Source organism: Sturnira hondurensis, unplaced genomic scaffold (genome assembly GCF_014824575.4).
Source record: "Sturnira hondurensis isolate 20B ecotype Veracruz unplaced genomic scaffold, ASM1482457v3 Scaffold0014384, whole genome shotgun sequence".
Lineage (NCBI taxonomy): Eukaryota > Metazoa > Chordata > Mammalia > Chiroptera > Phyllostomidae > Sturnira > Sturnira hondurensis.
In genome coordinates, this window is record NW_028087015.1 from 26,449,095 (window position 1) to 26,476,375 (window position 27,281).

Genomic DNA, 27,281 nt, shown 5'->3' on the forward strand with positions numbered 1-27,281 from the left:
CATGGAACAAACACTTCAAAAATTTATATGGAAGCATAAAAGACCCCGAATAGCAGCCGTAATTTTGAGAAAGAAGAACAAAGTAAGAGGGATCACAATACCTGATATCAAACTGTATTACAAGGCCACTGTAATCAAAACAGCCTAGTACTGGCATAAAAATAGGCACATAGACCAATGGAATAGAACAGAGAGCCCAGAAATAAACCCAAATCTCTACAGTCAATTAATATTTGACAAAGGGGGCAATAACATAAAATGGAGTAAAGATAGCCTCTTCAACAAATAGTGTTGGGAGAACTGGACAGCTACATGCAAAAAAATGAAACGCGGGCACCAACTTACACCATACACCAAAATAAATTCAAGGTGGATAAAAGGCTTAAATATAAGCCGGGGAACTACTAAAGCCCTAGAGGAGAGCATCGGCAGGAAAATCTCAGATATTCCACACAGCAATATTTTTACTGATACGTCCCCTAGAGCAAGGGACATAAAGGAAAGAATAAACAAGTGGGATCTCATCAAAATAAAAAGCTTCTGGATCGATAAAGAAAACAGTATTAAAATAAAAAGAGAAGCAACTGTTTGGGAAAACATATTTGCCAATGATACCTCAGACAAAGGTTTAATCTCCAAAATATACAAAGAACTCACACGACTCTGCTCTAAGAAGACAAACAACCCAATTTAAAAATGGGCAAAGGACTTGAACAGACACTTCTCCAAGGAGGACAATACAGAGGATCCAGAGACACATGAAAAGCTGCTCAACATTGCTAGCTATCAGAGAGATGCAAATTAAAACCAAAATGAGATACCGCTTTACACCAGTCAGAATGGCCATCATAAACAAACAAACAAACAACAAGTGCTGGAGAGGTTGTGGGGAAAAGGGGACCCTAGTTTACTGTTGGTGGGATTGCAGACTGGTACAACCACTATGGAAAACAGTATGGAATTTTCTAAGAAAACTAAAAATGAACATGCCTTTTGACCCAGCAATTCCACTGTTAGGAGTATATCCTAAGAACCCTGAAGCACCAATCCAAAAGAACCTGTGCACCCCGATGTTCATAGCAGCACAATTTGCAATAGACAAGAGTTGGAAGCAACCTAGATGCCCATCAGTAAATGACTGGATCAAAAAATTATGGAACATTTACACAATGGAATTCTATGCTGCAGAAAGGAAGAAGGAGCTCCTACTTTTTGCAACATCATGGATGGAACTGGAAAGCATTATGCTGAGTGAAATAAGCCAGGCAGTGAAAAACAAATACCATATGATCTCACCTTTAACAGGAATCTAAACAACAAAACAAACAAGCAAGCAAAATATGACCAAAGACACTGAAAAACGGAACAGGCTGACAGGGACCAGAGGGGAGAGGGGAGAGAATCACAGGAGAAAAGGGGATGGACTCACATGAACAAGTATAAAGGACACATGGACAATAACTAACGTGGGGGGGCGGAAATGGGAGGGAGGTGGGGAGCACTGGGGCGGGGGACAGGGCTGGGAATATAAGACAGAAAACTGTACTTGAACAAGAATTAAATTTTAAAAAAAAATTTAAAAAATTTTTTTTAAAAGTTTTAGTATATTGGATGTGTTGAAAAATCACATTGGCTAAGAAGCAGCTCACATATGGGTAAAAGCACTGACTCAAGAACAAGACTACCCAGATTCAAATCTCAGCCATACTTTGTAACTGTGATGTTTTGGACAGGTTATTTTTATCTCTCAGTGACTCATTTCCCTCATCTGTTAAGTAGGAACAATAATGCTGCCTATCTCACAGGGTTATTGTGAAAATTAAATCATTTAAAGTAAATGAATGCTCAGAATAGTTCCTGGAACAGAAATGCTTTTAAAATGCTTTCTACCACTGTTACCCTCTTTATGGTAATTTCTTTTCCTTACGAAATTTTCTTCAATGGCAAACTGACATTGTTCATGTCTTTTCTCATGAAATAGCCATGTTTTAAACTAAAAATTTAAAGACCAAAACTCTAAATAACTTGGATCAGGAAATTTACCTCTAAATTTGGCTAGAGAAAATAAGTGTATGAAATTCTGTTATCCTGTAACACAGAATCCCGTTCTAAGTTGTGGTTACCCTAATGACTAATCTAAGCTGTCTACAACATGGAGTGGCAGGAACAGACCCCGTATTGAGAAAGAACCTGTGGACTACTCCTGACTCTGCCACACACTTTCTGTTGACCTTGAATTGGTCATTTCTCTCACTAGGCATCATTTTCTTTAATTGTAAGAAGAAATAATTGATTAGATTAATTGTAAAGGTTCACAATTTTATATATTTTGCTTTAATGTTTTAATGTTTTTAACTATAAAAGCTTACATGGTATGGATAAAGCCAGTTTAGTTTTTGTTTCTTAGGCCAAAAATACTTGAAGGGCCAAATTGAAAGTTTTCATTTGTTAATTGATACTAAAAATGAAGTGCTCACTAAGAGAACTTAAAAACTATGCACATTTTCAGTTTTCTGAGGCCTTGTTTTTGTTTTTTAAGTTTATAAACCTGATTGACACATATTCTGAGACCCTGAATACCTTCCTTTGTGATGTTTCACAACTATTTCGGTCTGCAGGCTGCTTTGGCAAGGTGGTACAATTATGAAGAAAATACAAATAAAACTGTAATCAAATAGAAGAAAGGCTTTGGACATCATTGAGGACTATTATAAGTATTTTAAATGAGTAAAAGAAACACAATTAAAGATGTAAAACATAAGGCCTGTAATCTGGTAGACATTTGAGGTCCATTAGGAATTCATTTATCCAGACTCTTGAGTACCAAACTTGGTACTTGTCCTCTGGAAGACATATGGGCTAGTACGACTTCATACAGTTAATGGTCTGTGCACCTCAAGTTAAAAGATCACTAAGTACTACTCCAAATAATTGAAGTGAAACATGTTTGCACAAAAACTTGTACACTAATGTCTATAGCAGTATTATCATAATAGCCGAAAAATTAAAACAGTCCCCAAGTTCATTGCCTGGTGAACAGACTATTTGGCCATAGAAAGGAATGGAATGTTGATACATGCTACACCATAGATGAATATTGAAAACATTAATGTTAAGCAAAGCAAACCAGACACAAAAGGCTATATATTATATAATCTCATTCATATAATAAGTCCAAAATAGGCAAATCCATAGAGATAGAAAATAGATTAATGGTTGCCAAAAATGGGAGGAGGGAAGAATAAGGAGAGACTACAATGAGAAGTCACTAGAATTAGAGATGATCATTGCACAATTTTATGAATATACTGAACAGCACTGAATTACACACTTTAAAAGGGTGAGTTTATGGTGCTAGAATTATATATCAATAAAAAATTTAATGTGCCACACAGAGAGAACCAACAGAAAATATAAATAATGCTTCATCAATTTCAAGGCTTTTTTAAATTTCAAATAAAGACTAATGAAAAGAATTTTTAAAAATTACTCCTGTACACCTCAAATTTATAGAATTAAAAAATCTTATGTGGCTCATTTGTACCTGCAATATTGACCATCTCCCTTTATAATTTTTAGGTAAATTGTGCTAATCATCAGTGTGTTTCCAAGCTCAACCAGTGTTTTTGATATGCTCAAAGTATCGAGTAAGGGTACTAACTATAAGTTAAAATAAATCACCATTAGTTTGGGTTCCGGGATAGATAATGCAACATATGCACAATTGAATAATTTTCTGCTTTTATTGATTATTAAGATTAGAAGAGGATGGTACAGTTTTAGCTTTGTGTACTACTCTTACCCATTACAAGATATTTTAAAAATGCAATGAAGTATTTCTGGTATATGATCCCAATTTATTAATATTTTAGTGTATGGTCCTAATAAGCTTTTATTAAAAAATTGATATTCAGTCAGTTGGTATTTGTGTGTGTGTATTTTATTTTATTTTCTTCTTTTCTTTGATTCCTCTCTGCCCTGCATCCCTCTCCGCCCTGCATCCCTCTCCCACCAGCATTCCTATCCACTTAGTTCATGTCCATGGATCGTACATACAAGTTCTGTGGCTTCTCCATTTCCTATACTATTCTTAACCTCCTGCTGTCTATTTTGTACCTACCATTTATGCTACTTATTCTCTATACTTTTTCCCCCATTCCCCTCATTCCCCTCTGATAACCCTCCATGTGATCTCCATTTCTGTGATTCTGTCCCTGTTCTAGAATATGCCTGGTTTGTTTCTGTCTTTGTTTTTTTAGGTTTGGTTGTTGATAGTTGTTGAGTTGTGAACAGTGCTTTTTAAATTTAATCTTTATTGTATTTTTCCATTACCATTTAGTCCTCTTATACCCCCCTTCCCCCAGCAGTCACCACACTGTTGTCCATGTCCATGAATCCTTTTTCCTTTTTGCTCAGTCCCTCCCCTGCCGTCTTCCCCAATCCCTTAGCTGTCATCCTGCTTTCTAACTATGAGTCTGTTCTATTTTGCTTGTTAGTTCAGTTTCTTCATTAGATTCCACATGAGTGAAATCATATGGCATTTATCTTTTCTCTGACTGGTTTATTTCATTTAGCATAATGTTCTCCACATCCATTTATACTGTCATGAAGGGTAAAATTTTCTTTTTTATGGACCAGTTGCATTCCATTGTGTAAATGTCTCAATTGTTTTATCCACTTAACTACTGATGGACACTTGGGCTGCTTCCTGATCATGGTGATTGTAAAAGTGCTCATTCTTAATATGAACCACAAGGTCTGGAATTCACCTTGGTTCTCTCAGAACTATCAATTTCTTCTGATCTTGCTGGAACAATTCTCTGCTTTAGAAAACCAAATCAGTCCTCTTCTTTTAAGATGTCTCTAGCTTTTATTGTAAAGATCTTTATTACATTAGATCTGTTGAAATTAATGACTTATGGATAGTTTCTGTGTGAATAATTCAGCAACCTGACCAAGGCTCTCTTAAATCACTGGAAATATAAAGGAATTCAGTTATTGTCACAGTGGTACTTTTTGCTATACCTGCAGATGATAATGTCTACTTTTTCTTGTTTTTGCATTCATAGTACCTAAAGTTTAGTATTACAAATTCTATTTGGTTCAGGATTGGATCAAGTATTTTTGTAGCTGGAATTTCGTGTTCATAAGTAATTTATACTAATGACTTTAATTAAAAATACTGTTCTTTTAAAATGGTAATGGAAAAAATACAATAAAAAATTTAAAAAATACTATTCTTTTAAATAAATGGTAATTTCCCAATCTGGTGAAAATATAATTTTTTGTCACTTGAATACTATTTATTTTCTATTTGTATTTCCAGGGAATATTTTAGCTTTAAAAATAAGTGTTTTATTATTGGTTTTTTTTTTAGCATACCTCCAGATAACCTCTCTATTCAAGAATTTCAGAGAAATGAAAGTATTGATGTTGAGGTAAGGAAGCTATTTAAAACATTTTCCTTTGACCATTTGTGAAAACCACATACTAGAATGTTGAAACTATAAAATTGCTAAAAGAATAAAGTGAAGTAATAGGTTAAGCTTGAACCAAAAACATTAAAACTTTCATAAAGGTTAAAGGTTAATTGTAAAGCTCTGAAAATTTTTAAATGAGTTCCTTATATTTGTTAGCTTGTGTTATATGATGTTTTCTAGGTAGTTAGTTGTGTCCATTTAATAATTTTAAATAGCATTGATTCAGTAAAATAAATCCATTAGCAAGTATGTGCTGTATTAAAGAGCTTACTCTACAGTTTAATAAATCAGATGTCTGTAGTTCAAATTAATCCATCAGTTGCCTAGATTTTTTTTGTTTTTAACCAGCCATAAAAATGGCCTCTAGAATTCTTCTTTTCTTTTTTAGAAGATTTTATTTATTTATTTTACACAGAGGGTAAGGGATGGAGAAAGAGAGGGAAAGAAACATCAATGTGTGGTTGCCTTTCATGCACCCCCTACTGGGGGCCTGGCTCACAACCCAGGCATGTGCCCTGACCAGGAATTGAACTGGCAACCCTTTGGTTCCTAGGCTGGCACTCAACCACTGAGCCACACCAGCCAGGGCACCTCTAGAATTCTTGAATCAAATGAGTTTTAAAGAATATATTTTGTTGAATATAAATGGAGTTTAAAAAATTAGTTTTTGATTGTGGATTTTTTTGTTGTTTGAGGAAATCATTGGTTTGTTTTTCCTTTAAGTGGGGATAGGGGAACTTTTAAGTAAATCAAATCAAAAACTTTAAAGTGTTGTACATAAGAAGCATAGGCATTGTCATATAAATGCAAAATACTGCCTTTTATCCAGTTATTATATTAAAGCTCTTGTAAACCTTTCAAAATTTCCTTCTTTTTCTTCAAAAGGAAAAAATAGTACATTATGTATTAGAAATAAACTATTGGACAAAAATGAATATAACTTTTGCATTTTCTTAAAGCTCATTTTTATGGTTCTAAAAGGTGATATAAATCTTATTTTAATCCTCTTTCGGATATTTTATTCTAACATGGATAAATTCCATATGCTGATTCTTTCTCTAGATTGCTATTTGCATGTTGAAGATCAACATTTACTAAAATTGTTGCATAGTAAACAGTTTATAGTATTGACTACTTTGTGATAGTTATTTACTAAGACTGGTGGGGGAAGCAGACTTGACTAGTCATCCTTTATATTAATATTAAACTCTTGGTGTACTTCTATTAAGGAAGAGTCTTTAACTGATTTTTTAGAAATGATCATTTGAATAAGTTTTTTTCAAGAAAAAAATGCATTTGAATTTGCCTCTTTTGTTTTAGGTAGTTCAACTTATCAGCACTGAGATACTACCTTATGCCAATTTTATTCCTAAGGAATTTGTTGGTCAGATAATGACCATGCTTAATAAGGGCTCCATACATTCTCAGTCATCTTCATTTACTGGTATGTTATTTCAGTGACTTTTTAAAAATGTTAGTAAGTATTGAAATACTTTTGAAGACACCAAATGTAAAAATGTTTACTCCTTGATTGTGGTAAATGTATGTGGGAGAACAGTAAGGTAATTTTTAAGAATGTGATTTAGAACACTAAGCTTTACAAGAGGAGAATGTGGTAAGTATTCTGTGAATTATATGCAAAGAATTAAATTGCAAAACACTTAAGGAATTTACTTAAGTCTTGCAGGGTGACACAAATTACCAGTTTTGTGAAGTCATGGATTATTGGGAGGTAATAAGTGTGTGTTCTGCCACTTCGTAGTTGGTTAACGCTGCTGAGTTTTGTCATCTGTAAGATGAAGATATTAATACCAGCTTTTCTGGACTATAAATGCAGAGTTAGTCCATTTAAACCAAAAAGATAGCTTGACATTAGTTAGAGAAACTTAACACTTAGTGAATACTTACTATGTGTAGGGTTTTATGCCAGAATATTAATCTCATTGCTCACATCTTTCTGTGAAAATAGGTTTCACCATATTAGAAAAGGGGAAATGGGTTTAAAAAGCTTGAAAAAACTGCCCACAATCTTAAGGCTGGAAACCAAAGTTCATCCTTAAGAAGAACTACATACTTCTTTTAATTATATCATGCTGCTTTATTGAGAGATAATATAAATTGCTTTTTGTTGTTATTTCTCTTTGTCTAAACCTGTTCTTAAGTGTTTAATGTAACTGTGGCATCATAACGTGATTTTTCTGTTAGATGATTAAAAATTATTAATACATGCCATCAGTACCTGTCTTTAATCCCCAGAATTTACCAGAGCCATGACTGACTTCTACCAAGCTGCGCTTACCACTTTTCCTTTTTTTAAACTATTTATTTACTTTTAGGAGGAAGGGAGGGAGAAAAAAGGAGAGAGACATTGATTTGTGAGAGAGACATTGATTGGTTGCTTTTTGCACTCCCCCAACTGGGGAGTGGCCTGCAACCCAGGCAAGTGCCCTGACTGGGAATTGAACTGGTGACCTTTCAGTTCACAGTTTGACACTCAATCCACTCAGCCTCACCACTCAGGTCTGTGCTCAACCCTTTAAAGAGCATATACGTGCACAGTTTGATCACTAGATGTCTCTCCTATTGCTTACTTCACAAACTAGTTTTTTTTCCTAGCCCAGACAGTTTTTAAAACTGTGCAGATTTAACACACACGGGAACCTCAGAGAAAAAGATCTTAAAGTCCATTTATCTTTTTTAAAATAAGATTATTTATTTATTTATCTTTTTAGAGAGGAAGGGAAGGAGAGAGGGAGAGAAATATCAATGTCTGGTTGCCTCTCGTGTGTCCCCTGCGGGGAACTGGCCTGCAACCCAGGCATGTGCCCCGACTTGGAATCGAACCGCGATCCTTTGGTTCACAGGCCCCCACTCAAATCTACTAAGCTACACCAGCCGGGGCTAAAGTCCATTTATCTTAACATAGTCAACTTTTTATTATTGAGTATATGAAAAATTTTAGATAGCATTTTTATAAGATACACATTAAGAACAATATTTATCATTACTACATGCAAAAATATTGTAGGCTAAATATGGACTACTGACTTACCATGCATACTTCTTCAGTAGTATGCTGACGGTGTCTCTTGCCATTTACACTATTAAATGTACCCTGATGAGGAAGGTACATGGACATTCTTCCAGTGACTTTGACTTTGAGTGTTCTTTAAACATATATGTAAAGAGCCTTCCTTTCTCTTCACAGACCAATCTGCAAACACAGAGGTTCTAGTGATCGTTTTGGTCTCCTGCTCTTAAGTATGATCTGACAGCCAAAACTCACAGACATTTGAGGAATTCCTCCAACATAAAAGATAAAGACCAAAACAAAGGAAGGGGTGGGGTGAAAGAAACTGGGAGGGAAAAGATAATGCAGTCATAGAAAACATTTTAGAAAAGCACAATTGATGTAATTAGGATGCCCAAAAAGATAAAAAGAAAACTTTACATCCATGAAACAAGAAAAATGTTATTAAAAGGGAATAATTAGAACATTAAAATAGGTCATAGAAACTAAAAATGTAATAGATGAAATAACAAGTTCAATGAAGGGTTGTAAGAAAACAATGAAATAACCCAGAAAGTACAGCAAAGACAAAAATGTGGGCAATATGGGAAGAAACAAATAAAATGAATAAAGGGATATAACATCAGACACTAGTCTTCCATAAAGAGAGTAGAGAAGAGCTAGGAAAGGAAATTCTTAAAGAAACAACATGAAGAAATAAATCTCCAGATTAAAAATGGTCATTCAGGACCCTGAACAATGAAAGAAAAAGGACCCACAGTAAAGCATGTCATCATGAAATATCAAAACATCAGGAATAAAAGATCCTAAAAGATTTCTGAAAGAAAAGAAAAAAGTTCCATACAAAAGAGTTGTGTCAAAATAATGTCGGAATTCTCAGTAGCCACATTGGATGCTAAAAGACATTGAGGCAGTGGTTTCAGTTATAAATAGAAAGGATTTTTAATGTAGAACTTTATTCCTTGGCCTACTGTGGCCAAGTATGAGTGTAGAACAGTAACTCTCTAATGTCAGAATGCTTTACAATCAAGTGGAGGGCGAGTAGTTGCTGGGTTATGCCTCCAGAGTTTCTGATCCAATAGGTCTGGTACGGAACACGAGAACCTACATTTCTAACAAGTTCTCTTGTGATGTGGATGCTGCTAGAAACCACACTTTGAGTATCACAGTAAAATAATGACATTTTTAGAAATACAAGGTCTCAAAAATTTTGCTTCGAATTTACTCTTTCTCAACTATTGCAGAATATGCTCCATGAAAACAAAAGAGTAAACCAAGAAATGGGAAGGCATGAGAGCTAGGAAGTAGGATATATAATACAAGAGAGAGTAAAAACAATTCACAGGGTGAGGGCAAAGACTAGTTCCAGGATATAGCTGGTGTGCAGCATGTCTAGAGAGCAACTAGTTCAGACGAGCAGAATTCAGGCTCCAGGAATGATGTTACTGAAGAAAAAATAAGAAAGAAAGAAACAGGCCTTTGCAAGTTTGACCATGTAGAATATTATTGATAGGTATTCTACTGTGCTGTTGAAGGGTATAAAAGGGCCATGACAAGAAAAATGTTGAGTAGAAGAGATGAGAGTGGATGGTCTTGCCTTGTTTTTGATCCTGCTAGGGGGAAGTGTTTGTGTATATATATACATATGCACACACATATTATTCTAAGAGTTATCATTAAGGTATATTAATTTAACTTATTAACCATCAAAAATTATTTTACAGAAGCTGAGATTGATATCCGTTTGAGAGAAGAATTTTCTAAAATGTGTTTTGAAACATTGCTCCAGTTTTCGTTCAGTAATAAAGTCACAACACCTCAAGAAGGCTACATTTCACGAATGGCACTCTCGGTGCTTTTAAAGAGGTCACAAGATGTACTACATCGCTATATAGAAGATGAAAGATTAAGTGGTAAATGCCCCCTTCCAAGGTACATACTGTATTTTATTGAAGAATAAAATATACTACTATAGTTATTAATAATAAAAAACACTCTGAAAACCAAGTGTTTTCATAACTGATCTGAACTTCACCTGAGGCTATTTATAATTATAAAATATACTATTTTCACAAGGATTTCTGGATAAGGGCTTATGGATTTGTATGAGTGCATGATTATATATCTCTCCGGACAGAAACCAATAAATTATACTATAGGAACTTCCTAGTTTGTTTTAACACTCATTTCTAGGTTTCTCTGTAAGTTAGCTAGTTATATCATAGATCTTTTATCTAATTTCCTTATGTCCTTGCGCTTAAACTGATTTGCTTCTCATTTAACCAAACTATAACGGTGGAATGGGCTTTTGGCCTTCCTGCTTAAACCAAAGCTAGTCAAAGTTGGGATATAAGATAAGAGTCATAAAAATGCATTCATAGATTAGGGTTATACTGCCAATCTACTTGTTAATGTGGACGCTAGAATTTAAACAAATTGAACCAAAACAAATGAAGCAACCAAAATAATATTGGAAGACAAGTTATTAAAGTCAGGAAGGAGGAAAATCACTGTGGGTCTGATTTCCTAATGTAGTCCTAGAGAGGTAAATCACTAGCCCCTAAATCCTTGTATGCATTCTTATTTACTTATAATAGATTTCTGGGGTTGGAATCAACTTGTCAAAAGATAGAAACATTATAGGAGCTTTTGATGTGTATTACAAATTGCCTACTGAGTAAAGTGAGTAGCAAAGATATTCCAAGGAGTATATGAATGTCCCTTTCTTTTATTTTTAGCATTTTAAAATTATTTGCCAGTGTATCATTTATTTACATTTTCAAATTTGATGAATGAAAAATAGTAACATGCTGTACTTTGTTTTTGACTTATCAGTGCTTATTAGTCATTATATTTTTTAGGATTCATTGTATTTTGAATTTCTGGGGCATAAAAATTATACCTCATACTCAGATTTATATACAAAAGCATTCCAAAGACTAGTAACTTGGTTATAGTTGTGATTGAAAATTGATTTATCAAAATTGATCTGAAGTATACTTGCATAAAAAGTAATAAAGTTGCTTTGCTTGGAATATTTATATTTATTAGTTTATAACATCTGATTTCAAAAATTACTTTTCCTTCATTTTTAAGTGTTTTGTATTCTATCATTTTTTAATTGAGTCTTATTTATAGTTGTGCTATGAAGTGTTATATTGTATAATACTATGATGCGGTCACCATTACATTATTTTCTAAAAAGCTCCATTGCAACAGGATAAAATACTTAAGTGCTTACAAAGGGTGGCTTGAGACTGTACCCTTTGGTAGCATTAGGAAAATCTCATTTGTAGAATTACAGCGCTGATGCTCCCAGGGATGGGGCCAGCACTGTTTATACTGTGGCAGAAGAACGTTATTTCTGTAGGAAGAAACAGGGGACTCAAGCTACTCTTGTTCGTGCTTTAATTTAGTGCAAGTTCATTCTTCATTGCAATTGTCTCCCATTAGTGTCACCTTAGAACTGATTTTGAACATGTTGGTGTGTTAGAATGTGAAATAAAAACACTATTGTAACTTTAAACATACTTTTAAACAGGGAGATGAAAATATGTACTAGGAAGTAATAGTAGCTTTTATTTCCATTTATTCTTTAGGAAAGCCCGTCTAGTACTAATTAGCTAAGAAAAATTTTTTTTAAAAAACCTTTTGCGGTGAACTTTTAAAAGCATATATTATAAAAATGCTTTAATTTTAAGTAGTTACATGAAATATCTTACAAATAAATTTAGATTTACATGAGTGGATTGCCTCTCCCCTTTTTAAAATTGATAATGGTTAGAATATATCTTACACATACATTAAAGTATATATGTTAATAAAATTATTTTTCTTTTATAAGAATTTAAAACTCACATTAAGTTTGCATTACACTCTGTTTTTCCCAAAGTCCATCTATTTGTATAAACACAGTAAAAAAACACGTATAGTGTACCTTAAAATCTTGATGGGAACATTTTCCTATTTCTTTTTTAGGCAACAAGTAACTGAAATCATATTTGTTTTAAAAGCAGTCAGTACTCTCATTGACTCACTTAAGAAAACTCAGCCTGAGAATGGTAAGTGTTTAGAAACAGTTATTCTAAACTTATAACACTTATGTTCAATTCGTGGTGTACTTTTGTGTTATTATTAAGTTAACTGAATTTTAGGAGAATGACAGCTTTTAGACTTTCTTTTTTCTAGTCTTTATGACAGCTAAGAATCAAGTCCATTAAGACGTCAGTTAAGTGCCCTGGCTAGTGTGGCTCAATGGATTGAATTCAGGCCTGTGAACTGAAAGGTTGCTGGTTCGGTTTCTGTTTAGGGCATGTGCCAGGGTTGCCAGCCAGGTCCCCAATTGGGGGCCTGAGAGAGGCAACCTGTCAGTGTATCTCTCACACATTGATGTTTCTCTTCCTCTATTTCTCCCTCCTTTCCCCTCTCTCTAAAAGTAAATAAAATCTAAAAAAAAAAGATGTAAAGTAAGTAAAATTAACTTGTAATGTTTTAGCTTCTTTATTTTTTTCTAAATAAATTGGTCTGAATTTAGGGTGTTGCATGGACAGTTTATTTTTTAAGGTGGGGGATGCTTCCATTCCAGATTTGTACTGATTTACTGTGTAGAGATAAACTGTATAACTATGAATCATTTTTATAGCTCTTTCTCGTTTATTTTCTCTTTCTGTTACTCATTCCTATCCAATCTGTTCTGTACATTATTGCCAGAAATGATTTTTCCAAAAATGTATCTGACCATTCATTTTCTCATTCTTGTAAAATAAAACAAAAACATCTGTTTTTACCTACCATTACCTACCAAATGTGTGAAGAGTACTGTCTGATTCCATTCTTAATTAATGCTTGATTTCCCACCAGACCTCATGTGCCCTACTCTCCCAGTAGGGTACATCAGGACTAGTGGGAAATTCTGAATGCCCAGGTATTCCCAACCCTTTGCTTATTTCATTCTTCTGCCTACATCCACCCAATTCAAATATTACTCCACTTTTGAACCTGTTTTTAATCCTTAAAGGAAGCACTCTATTTGTATTACAGTTATACATGATTCACTATCCTTAAATTGAAAAGTTTTTAAGAGGCTTTTTGGACCATGTTTTGTTCTAGTATTTTAAATCCTCTACAACTGATTTATTGGACCAGCCACAGATCTTAAGAGTCTGCTACCGTTCCAGGACAAGGTAAAGAGCTAGCACCAAAATATAAGTCAGCTGTGTCACTGAACACACTGGTTCAGCTGACTTCTTTATAAACTTCTTATTTAACAACCAGACTTTGTTAAATAAGGAAGTGTATTGACATACATTTTGGCACCTTAGCTCGCTGGCACTTTAAGCAGCATTTCTTTTAATACCCAAGAAAAAAGGAAGTTCCTAATAAGTGAGTCACAAGGTATTTGTTTTGGTCAGTTTTTACATAATTAAAATAAATATATATTCTTTTGTTTTCAAAATCTATCCATTGGTAACTTGGGCCTAGCAAGGGTGAGTGTGATATGAAATGGTAAGAGGCAATAGACTTACATTTATTCAACCTAAAGGAAAGGATGGAATTTCTAAGAAAAACCCTGGAGCAATGTCCTGAATTCATCACATCATTTCAAATTTGAATTCTTATTTTAAAGAATCTGGTTGATTTTTCAGAGAGGGAAACCATGCATTGACGTTCTAGAAATCAGCAAAATTTTTATTAGATTACAAGATACAATTTGATTATTTAAAATATATTATACATAATTTTCATAAACAGGAAATTCTCTAAATTTTCTATTTCCCATGTTATTGTGATAGATATGTTAAATATAACCAATATATTTCAGTGAATAGTACTTTCATTGTTTTGTATGCTCTTTAGACAGTTGTTAAGAATTTAACGAGAATTTGTGTAAAGGAAGAAAAGGGAAGGAAAGAAGACTCAGCAACTTTCTTATTTTTTTAACAAATTCAATGGGCCATGGATAGGGCACTGTAGTCATTAATGTTAAAAATTGTTTAAGAGAGTTTGAATTATGCCTCTAGGCATAGGAAATGAAAATTTAATTTAAATGTAACCATAAATGATGAAGATGATATAATAACATATAAAAAGGTATGATAAGCTTCATTAAGAACAGAAAAAAAAGAAAATAACTTAGGCAAAGCCAGGCCTTCTCAGCAGAAATATGTTGGGCTGCTCATAACCAGCTCAAAATGAATTCAGGAGGATGGCTACAGTGTTGGAACCAGTGTATAACCAACATCTGTTTAGCACATTGGTTATTTGTTTTAGGGTTTTCTGCTGGAAGAAGATGCATTTGTTGGACTCATTTTTAGTTGATCTTTCTTTAAAAGTTTGAATAGGGAGTAAACATACACATGGTTCAAAAATATGAAAAGATATAGAAGGAAAAATTTTAAAAGTCTTAAGATCTTTCCCCTATTCTATATCTGACCTCACCATAGGCAACCATTTTTATTAGTTTTTGGATCCTTTTTAAGTTTATTATAAATTTATATAAATACAAAATATGTGCTTCAATATGCCTCTAGTTTTTAACACATATGAATATGCCCCATATTATACCTACTATTCAGAACTTTTTTCACTTCATAAAATATCACAAAGAAGCTTTCATATCAATACATACAGCTTGTTCATTTTTGTTTTGATAGTTAAGTCCAAAGTGCCCCACCAGTATCTATGGTGAGTTTTTAAAAAATATTTTAATTTAAAAATTTTGAGTAGCTTATCCAGAGTTTAAGATGTTATCTTAAATGATGTATTTCTGTATTTTCCTGTAATGAACCGTTGAGGCAATCTAGATAGGTTTCAATCTGTGCAGTTTTTTTTCCTTTCAGTTTTTTATTGTGTAAGATACACATCAAGTTTATCATCTTAACCATTATTAAGTGTAGTGTTTAGTGGTATAAATACATTCATAATGTGCAACCATCAGCATTATCCATCTCTAACTCTTTTTATCTTGTAACTGAAACTCTGTACTTATTAAACAGTAACTCCTCATTCCCTCTTCTTCCCATCTGGCAGTGGCCAGTTTATTTTCTGTCTCAGTGATTTTAACTACTCTTGAGTATCTCATATAAGTTGAGTCATACATTACTAGTTTTTTTGTGACTGGCTTATTTCACTTAGCATAATGTCATGAAGGTTCATCTATATTGTAGCAAGTGCAGAATTTTCTTCCTTTTAAGGCTGAATAATATTACATTGTGTGTATGTACACATCCGCCCCCCTGCATTTTCCTTATCCATTCGTCCATTGGTGGGCACGTGGGTTGCTTCCATGCTTCGGCTGTTGTGAATAGTGCTGCTATAAACGTGTGCACAGATATCTCTTCAAGAACCTGCTTTCGATTCTTCTGGGTATATATATATATCCAGAAGTGGAATTGCTAGGTTATTGGTAATTTTATTTTTTATTTTTTGAGTAACCAGGATACTGTTTTCCACAGTAGCTATACCATTTGATATTTCCACCAAAAATGAATAAGGGTCCAAATTCTTCATATTGTTACCAACACTTGTTCTTTTCTGTTTTTTATAGCAATTCTAATGAGTATGAGGTGGTATCTTATTATAGTTTTGATTTGCATTTCCCTGATGATTAGTGATGTCAAGCATCTGTTTATGTGCTTTATTGGCCATTTATATAAATCCTTTGGAGAAATGTCATTTCGAGTCCATTTTTTAATTGAGTTACTTGATTTTTTTATTGTTGAAGTCTGTGTCTGCATCGCTGTGATCAGAAAGCAGCAGTCAGAGCACAGAAATCATGGTATTTGGAGGCTGGGGGGTGGTCCTTTTCATCCACATTGGTCTCCTGGAAGCTGTGGGCGAGGTGCTTCAGGAACATGTGTGCAGCTGCCTACCACATGGCTGGGGAGAGGGCTGGGTAGGCTAAGAGCTGACACTGACCAAAATTAACTGCAATAAACTGGGCAAGTCTTCCTCTGGAAGTTGCAAGCCCTCAGTAGACTTCAGAGTTCCATTCATAATAGTCGCATCAAACAGATTCCGTCAGTGACGGATTTCTGGTAATTCCTGCTCTGCCATTTCCTCCGAACCCTCTCTATGCAGTCTTTTGTTAAATTAGTGATGGAAAGTTTCACAGAAGGCAGCTAGAGCAGACTGGATAACAATTTTTTGACCAGTGGTTATTAAATATTTTGTTTGTTTTCTATTAAGCAGCAAAATTCGTTTTATAAATGAAATCTGATATGGATTCCCAACATATAAGCAGATGGAATCAGAACAGCTTTGGCCTGATATCCCCTCCCTCATTTATACCCACCAGTCCCACTCCCCTCTTCTTCCCACCCCTACTCCAAGGAAGCTGCTGTTTGGGTGGAGAAGGGAGGAAATGAACAGGTCAGCATTTCCCAGGATATGTACTAAGGAACGAATATTAATGGTGATAAATATGTCAGTAGGTATTGAATGAAAAAAATTCATAATCAAATTAACTTTGGAAACCCTAGATTAAAGTTAGAGCTGTTCTTTTACTAGAAGCCTTTAACAAATTCATGTGAATTATGAATCCCCAATATAGACATTTGCCAAACTTACTTGACTATGAATTTTTTAAGAAGTCACTTTAAGAACACTGGTTTACATTCCTTTATTCTATAGCAGAAGTTGTTATAAACAGAAATTATATGACTTGATTAGGGATCCCCAGCACTGCCTTATTTCACAAAGGTTTTTAGACACTCAGTAAGCTGGAGGGGAAAATAAAATCAAAGCTCATGAAGCACAGTATAGTATTCTTGCTTTCATACTATATTGTGTCCCAAACTTAGAGTTGTTCCACAGTGTCATATACATAAGTAAGAAAAATGTATCATGTTTTATTATTAAACTCTCAATAATATGTATAATGCTTATAGGAAAATAGAAGTGCAATATGTGATCTCAGAATATAAGGAAGTTACAAACTAATTGCGATATAACAATTTTGTCCATTCTGTAAATATCATTCAGCTGTACTAGTGATAGTCCCTCCCCACTACAACTTAAGTCTAATGATACACATCAAAGATTATCAAACAGCACAAGAATGAATCTCTGTGTGGTCATTTAAATTAAAATTAATATCAAGGACATTACAGGGAAAATCATTTAATATGCTTATATTTATCACATAACTACATAAAAATGAACTGTTTTCTTTTTTTTTAAGTTCCAGGTCTTTTTTTTTTTTAAGATTTTTTAAAATTTTATTTAATTATCCTTAGATGGAAAGAGAAGGAGGGAGAGAGAGAAATATCAATGTATGGTTGCCTCTTGTGAGTCCCCTGCAGGGAACTGGCCTGCAACCCAGGCATGTGCCCTGACTGGGAATCGAACCACAATCGTGTGGTTCGCAGGCCCACGCTCAATCCACAGAGCTACACCAGCCAGGGCAAAAATGAACTGTTTTCTAATTGTTCTTGAAATGTACACTATATTCTCTGGCAGTTGTATTGAAAATGACTAAGGTTTGAATTATCTAGGTTACTTGAGTTAGCTTCCAAGGCCTTCAAAAATTGCAGTGTTATTTAAAATGCAACAAATTTGTTGGTATTGATGTATCTGCCCACTGACCATATTTTATCAAATATTGCAGGAAATGTTCTAGAGATTAAAAAAGATTGTGGAGTCTCCATATAACTTAGAATCTTTTTCTTTACATTGAATGTAAAGGATTGTGTTTATGTTCATTGGATTACCTCTGATATTTAATCCACATTTTTGAGGTTTTTATATTGTTTGCATTACAGTTGATGGAAATACGTGGGCACAAGTAATTGCCTTATACCCAACTCTAGTAGAATGCATCACCTGCTCATCCTCAGAAGTCTGCTCTGCACTTAAAGAGGCACTAGTTCCCTTCAAGGATTTCATGCAGCCACCAGCATCCAAAGTTCAAAATGGAGAATCCTGACCAGCTACAATAAATTTAAAGAAGATATCTAATGAATGTTTGCTCCTCAGCGAGTCTTCTGTGAGAAGACATTTCTTACTACAAATAATTCTTGGCAGCTGTTGTTGGCCTCCGTTAACCTGCACTTACCTGAGTTCAGTAATTCATATTACAAGCTTATCAACAAAGGTTTCTGAATGAGTATCAGTATAAGCCTTTAATAAATTGAACTGACGAAAGGGATAGTTATTACTACAACATACTTGCTACCGTATCTTCGACTGGTGATTTAAAAGTGAGCTTATGTACAGTTTGTGTTGTATGTGTTAATGATGTACTTTTTAAAAAGAAAGAAAAGATATTTCATTCAGTCAGATTTATTAGGCTGGTGTTTTTGTGCCCTTTTTCAAATACAAAAGTGTAATAAAATTTTATGCAAGATGGTACTGTAACATTCCATATTATCTATAACCAGCCTTTGTAAACAAAAGGAACTGATATACTTGTGTGTATAATAAATGGTACAGTTCTGTATAAAATAGTTGCATTTATTATTTAAAATTTTAAAATACTGAATGTTAAATGCTATGCTGTATTTATTATTGATATAAAGTTGTTTGCTTACATTTTTACTTATAATTTGCCTTCTTCAGTGGCACATGTGCTTACCATATGATCGTGCAGTTAGCTTAATGATTATTTTAAATGTAGTTGCTAGTGACTACATCTGACCAGAAAGGCCATGTAAATATAGCAGCAAATAATTTATGATTTGCTGATTTTGCACCTTTGAAGTACAGGTTGTTAACTTAATACACTGAGATATATTGTAGCACTATGATTTCATCATACCTCATTTCTTTAAATATCTTTCCCAGCTTTTACATAAGTCTGTCTGTTTTTATATTTGCTGTCTGGATTTTAAGACTTTCATATTTTATATTTCTACTGATTTTCCCCACTAACTAAACATTTATCACTGCCTTTGAATTATGAATTAGGCAAAATGATTTCAGATTTCTGAAAATTTTACTTGTAAGGTTTTGTTCATTTCAGTGCTTCATTTTGTAGTGTTTTCTCAAGAAGAAAAATAACTGTGCTAACCAACAAATATAAAATGAATATGTATTTTAAAGCAACAAGAAGTGTATTTTTGGAGATAGAGAAGCATTTAGAAGTACAGTAAACTTTGTTATGGAGGAATATGCTAATTTTGTTTTACTTTCCTACCCTAGTGAAGAAAATTGCTCCTGAGTACATTGACTGAACTGGTCCTTAAAAAAACTGACCTAGCTTATTCTATTTTCTATTTTATGGATTATGCTAATATGTTTTTCTTCTGAGTTAAATTTTCATAATCATTTAAGACTCAAGGACATTTAAAATAATTATTTTTCATAAAAATCATAATGGTCTCTTCATTTTAGTGTGCTGGGAGGCCTTTGATTTTAATAATAAGGCCTCTCCAGCATATTTATAAAACTATGAGAGGATATTAGAATTAAATAATGAATGAGATAAAACTTTGAGGCTATCATAGTTGTGTAATAATTTGCTCTATTATCTGTAAACACATGGTTGGATCTTTTTTTGAGGGGATAGTACTTTTTTACATGAATTAATGAATTTCTATTTTATAGTTTCACGTAAAATATGGGATTTCCTAGATTCTGTCTTCAGCATTTTCCTTAAAGAAAGTTGTAAAGAGCCCTGGCTGGCATAGCTCAGTGGATTGAGCACAGGCCTGCGAACCAGAGGATCGAGGTTCGATTCCCAGTCAGGGCACATGCCTGGGTTGCAGGCCAGTTCCCTGCAGGCCAACTCCCAGCAGGGGATGCACGAAAGGCAACCATACATTGATGTCTCTCTCCCTCTCTCCTTCCCCTCTAAAGATAAATAAATAAATAAAATTTTAAAAAAAAGAAAGTTGTAAAGAATAGTTGCCCAAACTGTGTATTTACTTTACTTACTGTATTTGGATATGTTAAGTTGGAAATTAGAAAAAATGCATATCACTGATAAAGCATTGAAATAGAATAGCAAGGGTAGTATACCAGTTCAGTAACATGTTTAAAATACTGCCAAGAATTTAGATAAAGTAAAAATATGTCTATTCTTGAGAAATAACAGATCAATTGCAATTAGTATTATACTCTAGTGGAAGTTGAATGTGAGTCAAAGGTGTGTACATAGATTTATACAAATTGAGTGGTTTATTAATATTGGATTAGCTTTCAATACCAGCACCATACCCTACAGCTCAATACATAAATTTGGTGAATGCATAAATACCGTATAATGTAGTAATCAGTGGCAGTCTTAATGACAGACAAACTGGGCCACCCTCTTGGTGGTATAATTTGACAGGTGTTTCCCCCTAGAATATCTCACTACTGGTAATTTATTCCCTTGAGTCAAGCAGTCTTCTAGGCTACATCTTCTAAAATATCCTGATACCTGGGAGGTTAACACGTTGCCCTTGTCTTGTTGATATGAATTGAGTTCTTTAGTGTCTAGAAGAACTGGGCTCTCAGAGATTACCACATAGTAGGAGATTCAGAAATGAAGCTGCCCAAGCTGAGATCATTTTGAAGGACAGTTGAGACCCTGATTAGTCCACGAAACAGTAGTACTAATGTCCTTCAGGCATAACTTTTAAGCCTCCACATAATACCTTTTGTCACTAATAGTGCTTATCTGATATGAAGGAGGACCACCCCACAGAAAAAACCAGAATAATCTTGTGGAGCTAGGCCCCTTGTAGTATAGGATTCCTCTACTAGGTGAGTATTGTAGGAACCCATCTGTATCAGTGTACCAGCTCGCACTGTTGTGAGAGGCTGTGTTTGGCTTCAGTGAATTTTTTTGAAGACACAACACATTTGCCCATTCATGGTGGATTATTATGAATGCACCACCCCACACCACACTGAGTGTTCAACAGTTTTTGGCCAAAAATGGCATGACCCCCCCATACCCCACCCTCCCTATTCACCCAGTCACATCCCCTGGCAACTCTTCTGTTGTTTCCCCTTAAAGGGAAGTGTTTTTTGCTAATATGCAACAAAGAGGTGAAACAAAATGGCAGAAGCACAGAAGGCATCAAAGTCAAAAGTTCAAAAACTGTTTTGAGCAGTGAGAAAATCGTAGTAGGTATATTGCATCGAATGGAGAGTACTTTGAAGGTGACTGAAGTTTAAGCATATAAGAATAAATACATCTGTGGCTGGTGTAGCTCAGTGAATTGAGCGTGGGCTTGTGAATGAAAGGATCGGGGTTTGACTCCCAGTCAGGGCACATGCCTGGGTTGCAGGCCAATTCCCAGCAGGGGACTCAGGAGAGGCAACCATACATTGATGTTTCTCTCCCTCTCTCCTTCCCTTCCCCTCTAAAGATAAATAAATAAAATCTTTAAAAAAATACATACATTTTTATAAATAAATACCAAGTTTTTGGGGTCCCTTCTGGTATATAAATTGCTAGACAACAGAACATCTGCTAACAATTGGATTAAACTTTTCTATTGAGTTACAAAGGAAACAAACTAGAATTTTTAACTTGGAATAGCTTACTTTTCTTTGTTTTAAAGGCATTTTAAAATTTATTGGTTTTAGGGAGAGAGAGGAAGGAAGGGAAGGAGAGAGAGAGGAATGGAAGGAGAGAGGAAGGAAGGGAATAATTGTTGTTCCACTTATTTATGCGTTCATTGGTTGATTGTTTTATGTTCCCTGACGGGGATCAAACCTGTGACCTTGGCATATCAGGATGATGCTCTAACCAAGTGAGCTACCCAGCCAGGGAAGAATAGCTTACTTTTAAGGCTTTTTAAATGCTTCCACTGCCAAAAAGAAAAAGAATAGGTCATTTTGTAGTGTCTTATTTAGTACTCCTTTGTAATCAGTGTTAACGTTTTATTAGTTTTACTGTATTACATTTGTAACATTTACTTACTAGGAACCTGTTTAGGTGCCAAAAGAAAAAGAAAATGCATAAAAGTCTGCTTTAGCGAGAACCAGTGTTCACCTGCTTTCATTTTTTATTTTATTGTATTAACAGCTGTATTGTTTCTTACCTTTTTCCCCCATACGATTATTGACTCAACTCTTGCTATATTTTTTAAATTATATGTTACACAGAAGGGAATGGTGAACAATTAAGCATATATATTTTATTCTGAAGAATAGCATATGTGTACTTGCCCTGACTGGCTTGGCTCAGTGGGTTGGGTGTCATCTGGCAAGCTGAGAGTCACTGGTTCAATTACTGGTCAGGGCAAATGCCTGGCTTGCGGGCCATGTGCCTGGTCGGAGGCGTGTGAGAGGCAACCAGTCATGTTGCTATCCCTCTCTCCCTCCTTTCTCCTCTCAAAAAAATAAGTAAATGTTTTTTTAAAAAGAATAGCATATACATAATTTTGTAACAAGCTGATAACAAAACAACTAAGTTATTTGTCTTCTAAATTTAGAGAATTTTGTTCATCGTCACAACTGGTCCCAGGTAAACATTTGGCTAGTGTTAGTTGAGAAACTAAGAATGAAACAGTATAAATTATTGAATAATGTTAGAAAACAAACAACTCAAAAGTATTAATTACACTTGTGTTAATGAAAGACAGTGTAGTTATTATATAATGACTAATATGTTCTTACTAAATGTAGAATAATTTAAATGGGCGACCAGGTTCTTGAAGATGGACTGCTGTAGGTGAAGTCTGTCTGGCGAAGGCAGAATACTTTCAGGGAATTACCTACCTGCGACTGCTGAAGAAATTAATAGTGGAGATTTAGGAGTGAATCAATGTCCAGACCAAGAATATTGTGAATTTCTGTTGTTTTTTTTTTTAATAGGAAACTGCCACAGATGTGGACAAAAATGGTCTCCTGAAAGCATTACCTTGTATATTCTTTAGATTTCTACTTAAGTAGGTTTGGCATTTTAGTAGATATGCTGATCTTGTGTAAAGTGCCACCTTTTATGTATACTTAGTGTTTTGAGTTGCATTAGTCTACATTATTATAGTGACTTTTGCTTTTAAAAAAAAATTTCCATTCGTAGAATGAAGGAAGGAGAGTTCATAGCACATGGTGTATTCCAATTTATATATTATGGGAAAATGGTTAATACTTCAGAAGCACTTGAATTAAATTTTTTTGTATCTCTGGGAAGTACACTGGTGCTAAGTTTGAATGAAAAGTATTTATAGATTGGGGGGAAAGCTTAGAATGTCTTTGCATCTTAATTTATATGAAAAGTATTTCAGAGGAGTTAAATATCAATTCATTACATATCTAGTAATTTTGAATGCACTGGCAATGTTGGCCTTTTTTAAAGGAGCATGAAGTTAGTCCTTCTGTGAATGCAATTGTTCCTATTAATCTTAAGTAATTGTGAGGCAGTGAGGAACAGAGGCTCTGCATCTTATTTAACTTTAGGCATGTTAACTTTTCAGAGGCTTTGTTTTCTAATCTTTAAAACATGACAATCAGTGAGTTCTCACAAAATTCTTGGAGAAAAAATAGTTTGATTTCAGAATTGATTTCATGACATACTTAAGGTAAGTGTCCAAGTTGTTTTTTCTTAAGTATTTTGTTTATTTTTTATTGAGTATGCTATTATGCTTATCCCAATTTCCCTCTTTGCCCCCCTCCACCCAGCACCCCCCACTCCCTCCAGTGATTTCCCCCCCTCTTTGGTTCCTTTCCCTGGTTCATGCATGTAAGTTATTTGACAACTCCATTTTCTATACTTTTAACATACCATTGGCTGTCCTGTAACTGTCGATCTGTACTTATTAATCCATTCATCTTTTCCCTCATTGCCCCAGACTGCCCCTCCCCACTGGCCACCATCCCAGTGTTCTCCATATTCGTGATTCTGTTTCTATTTATTTCTTAGATTCAGTTGTTGATAGTTATGTATTTATTGGCATTTTAATGTTCATAGTTTTGATCTTCTTTTTCTTACATGAGTCCCTTTGGCATTTCATATAATAATGGCTTGGTGATGATGAACTACTTTAGCTTTACCTTGTCTGGGAAGCACTTTATCTGCCCCTCCATTCTAAATGATAGTTTTGCTGGATAGAGAAATCTAAGTTGCAGGTCCTTGCTTTTGGAATACTTCTTTCCAATCTCTTCTTGCCTGCAAAGTTTCTTTTGAGAAATCAGCTGGAAGTCTAATGGGAGCTCCTTTGTAGGTAACTCCACATTTCTCATGCTGCTTTTAAAATTCTTTAACTTTTGGCATTTTAATTATGATGTGTCTTGGAGTGGGTCTCTTGAATTCGTCTTGTTTGGGGGACTCTGTACTTCCTGGACTTGCATGTCTATTTCCTTCACTAAATTAGGGAAATTTTCTTTCATTATTTTTTCATATAGATTTCCGGTTTTTTGCTCTTTCTCTTTTCCTTCTGGCACCCCTATGATGTGGATGTTGGAACACTTGAAGTTGTTCCAGAGGCTGCTTATACTATCCTCATTTTTTTAAATTCTTTTTTCTTCTTCTTCTGATTGGTTGTTTTTTACTTCCTTATGTTCCAAATCATTGATTTGACTCTTGGCTTTATCTACTCTACTGTTGTTTCTTTGTAAGTTGTTCTTTATTTCAATTAGTGAATCCTTTATTTCTGACTCTTTCTTTTTTATGCTGGTGAGGTCCTCACTAGGTTCCTTGAGCATTCTTATAACAGTGTTTTAAATTCTGCATCTGATAGATTGCTTATCTCCATTTTGTTTAGTTCTTTTTTTTGGAGTTTTGATCTGTTTTTGCAACCGGGCTATGTTTCTTTGTCTGCTCATTTTGGCAGCTTCCCTGTGTTTGTTTCTACCAATTATGTAGAGCTGCTATGACTCCCTGTCTTGGTAGTATGGCCTAATGTAGTAGGTATCCTGTAGGGTCCAGTGGCACAGCCTCCCCTATCATCCAAGCTGGGTATTCAAGGTGCACCCTTAGTGTGGGCTGAGTACACCCTTCTCTTATAGTTGAGTCTTGATTGCTGTTGGCAGGTCATTGGGAGGGGTTTACCCAGGCCAGTCAGTTGCAAGGACTGGCTGTGACATCTGACCACCAACCTTAGAATTCTGTGAAGGATCAGCTGTGCAGGAGCAGGGTGGTGGTGCTCTGATGTGGTCTGTAGCTGTCCACTGGATGCACAGGCTCTGAGGTTTCCCAAGTGGTGCAGGGCAAGGTCAGCCCCCACCTCTGTTTTGTCCGGAGACACTCTGCCTGGGCTATAAAGCAATCTGAGATGGCTGCTACTGGTTCTGGGCTTGGAGTTTTCCAGGCAAAGTCAAGCTGTGAAGGTCCTAGTACCAGGCTGGGGACCATGTAGCAAGAGGTACAGGGGCTGGGAGCCCACCGAGGCCAGCTGTTGCTTCTTTGAGAGGATTTAGAAAGTTGTAAAGCCTGAGCTGAGACCAGCTATTCATATGGAAAACCCACTGCTAACAGCTTGAGTAGGCTGGTAAACTAGGTGGGACAGTCGATCTCCAGGGTGGGGCAGTGTTAGCCACGTTGATGGGATCTCAGGTACAGCACCACCTGTCAGTTCTTTGGCTCTGTTCTGGGAGGGTTCGGAAAAGGGATGATGGCCTCTGCCTGCCTTTCTGTCTGTGAGAAGGTTGTCCCCCAACTCTCTCCTTGATGCCAGACACTTCGGTTCCACCCTGTGTGCCTCTGGTTTTCCTTTCCATCCCACTCCTGTTGTTGAACCAATGTGCCATTTACAGAGTTGCAGATGGTCTGAGTTTTCCTGCCATCAGCTGTGGTTTCTTCAAACCTCTCCCAAGTTGCATGAGAACTGTGTCATTTTCAACGTGCTCTCAGTTTTTACAGTGAGGTTTTTGCTGTCAAAAGTAATGATACAATCTGGTTTGGCCATGGCATCCGTTTTCCACCGAGCCTTTCCCACACCTGGTTCCTTCAGGTACTCATTGAAGCCTTTGCTCTCCACTAAGTGCTATCTTCCCACCAGTTGCTGAATGGTGGGCGTGGTAGGCGGGGGAGGCGCGGGGGCAACCAGAGAAGAGGAGGCCCGTTCTGGGAGCATGGTGGGTCAAGTCGTTTTTTGTAAGTGTAACACTATATCCTAATTAAGACCGTTGACTATATATTTTTCTCCCTTGTTATCTCATCAGTTCGTTTCCTTCAAAAGTTTTTTTATGTTTATCTTACCTTCATTTTTATATGTTTACTTTTTTTTCTCATTTTCTCCTTTCATTCATCTCCCACATTCTTTGCCTCTTTGAGCTCTTCCTCTAATTCCACCAACACCTTATTCAAGAGATATCACGTGTTAGTGGTGAACCACTGCCAACTGCTTATTGAATGAAACTCTGGTAATACATTCTGTTTTAGCCACTGTTGCTTTTCTTTGCAAAGTTGAAGTCTCCCTGACATAAAATAGTTGAACAAGGTAAAGTAATGTGTGGCTAGAGCTCCTACTATCTTTCAAAGCCACAGGATTCAGCACTGAGGATGGGGTTGCTCTGAGTATGATGAATTCAGCAGCTAAACTTGGAATAATCATGTCTTTGTTATGTGGATAGAGAGCTCATAGCAGTGTTCTCAAAAGGGAGCCTTTAAAATCAGTTTACATCAGGGTTCTTTTTTTTTTATCTTTTGTTTGTTTTTGGAGGCAGATGCTTTGAACTAATTTAGACTTGTGTTTTCTAAATAAGAGGACTTGAAGCAACGTATTGCCCATGTCTTTCGGCTGCCTCAGTGTTTCTGTTACAGAGCAGCGTTCTGACAGAAGACCTAGAGTTTAACAGTGCTCCTTCCAGGTCTTTCTAGGGTGCCTTTGGTGTCCGTGCTCTCTGTGCTTACGGTGAGAGAGAGATGGGTAGTTGAAACATTTTAATTACAC

The 27,281-nt window shown here is 35.3% G+C and overlaps 1 protein-coding gene across 7 annotated transcripts in view; it reads left to right on the top strand.

Annotated features, from left to right (window-relative positions):
* MON2 (MON2 regulator of endosome-to-Golgi trafficking) overlaps window positions 1–19,942 on the top strand; it is a 125,049-nt gene extending 105,107 nt beyond the window's left edge. For all 7 annotated transcript variants that reach the window (XM_037063054.1, XM_037063056.1, XM_037063055.1 and 4 more), the window contains 5 exons: window positions 5,378–5,438; window positions 6,801–6,924; window positions 10,236–10,443; window positions 12,490–12,572; window positions 18,273–19,942. In XM_037063054.1, coding sequence (XP_036918949.1) covers window positions 5,378–5,438; window positions 6,801–6,924; window positions 10,236–10,443; window positions 12,490–12,572; window positions 18,273–18,436 — 640 coding nt within the window. In that variant the 3' untranslated portion in view covers window positions 18,437–19,942. The remainder of the gene's footprint in view (window positions 1–5,377; window positions 5,439–6,800; window positions 6,925–10,235; window positions 10,444–12,489; window positions 12,573–18,272) is intronic.
* Window positions 19,943–27,281: the final 7,339 nt, after the last annotated feature.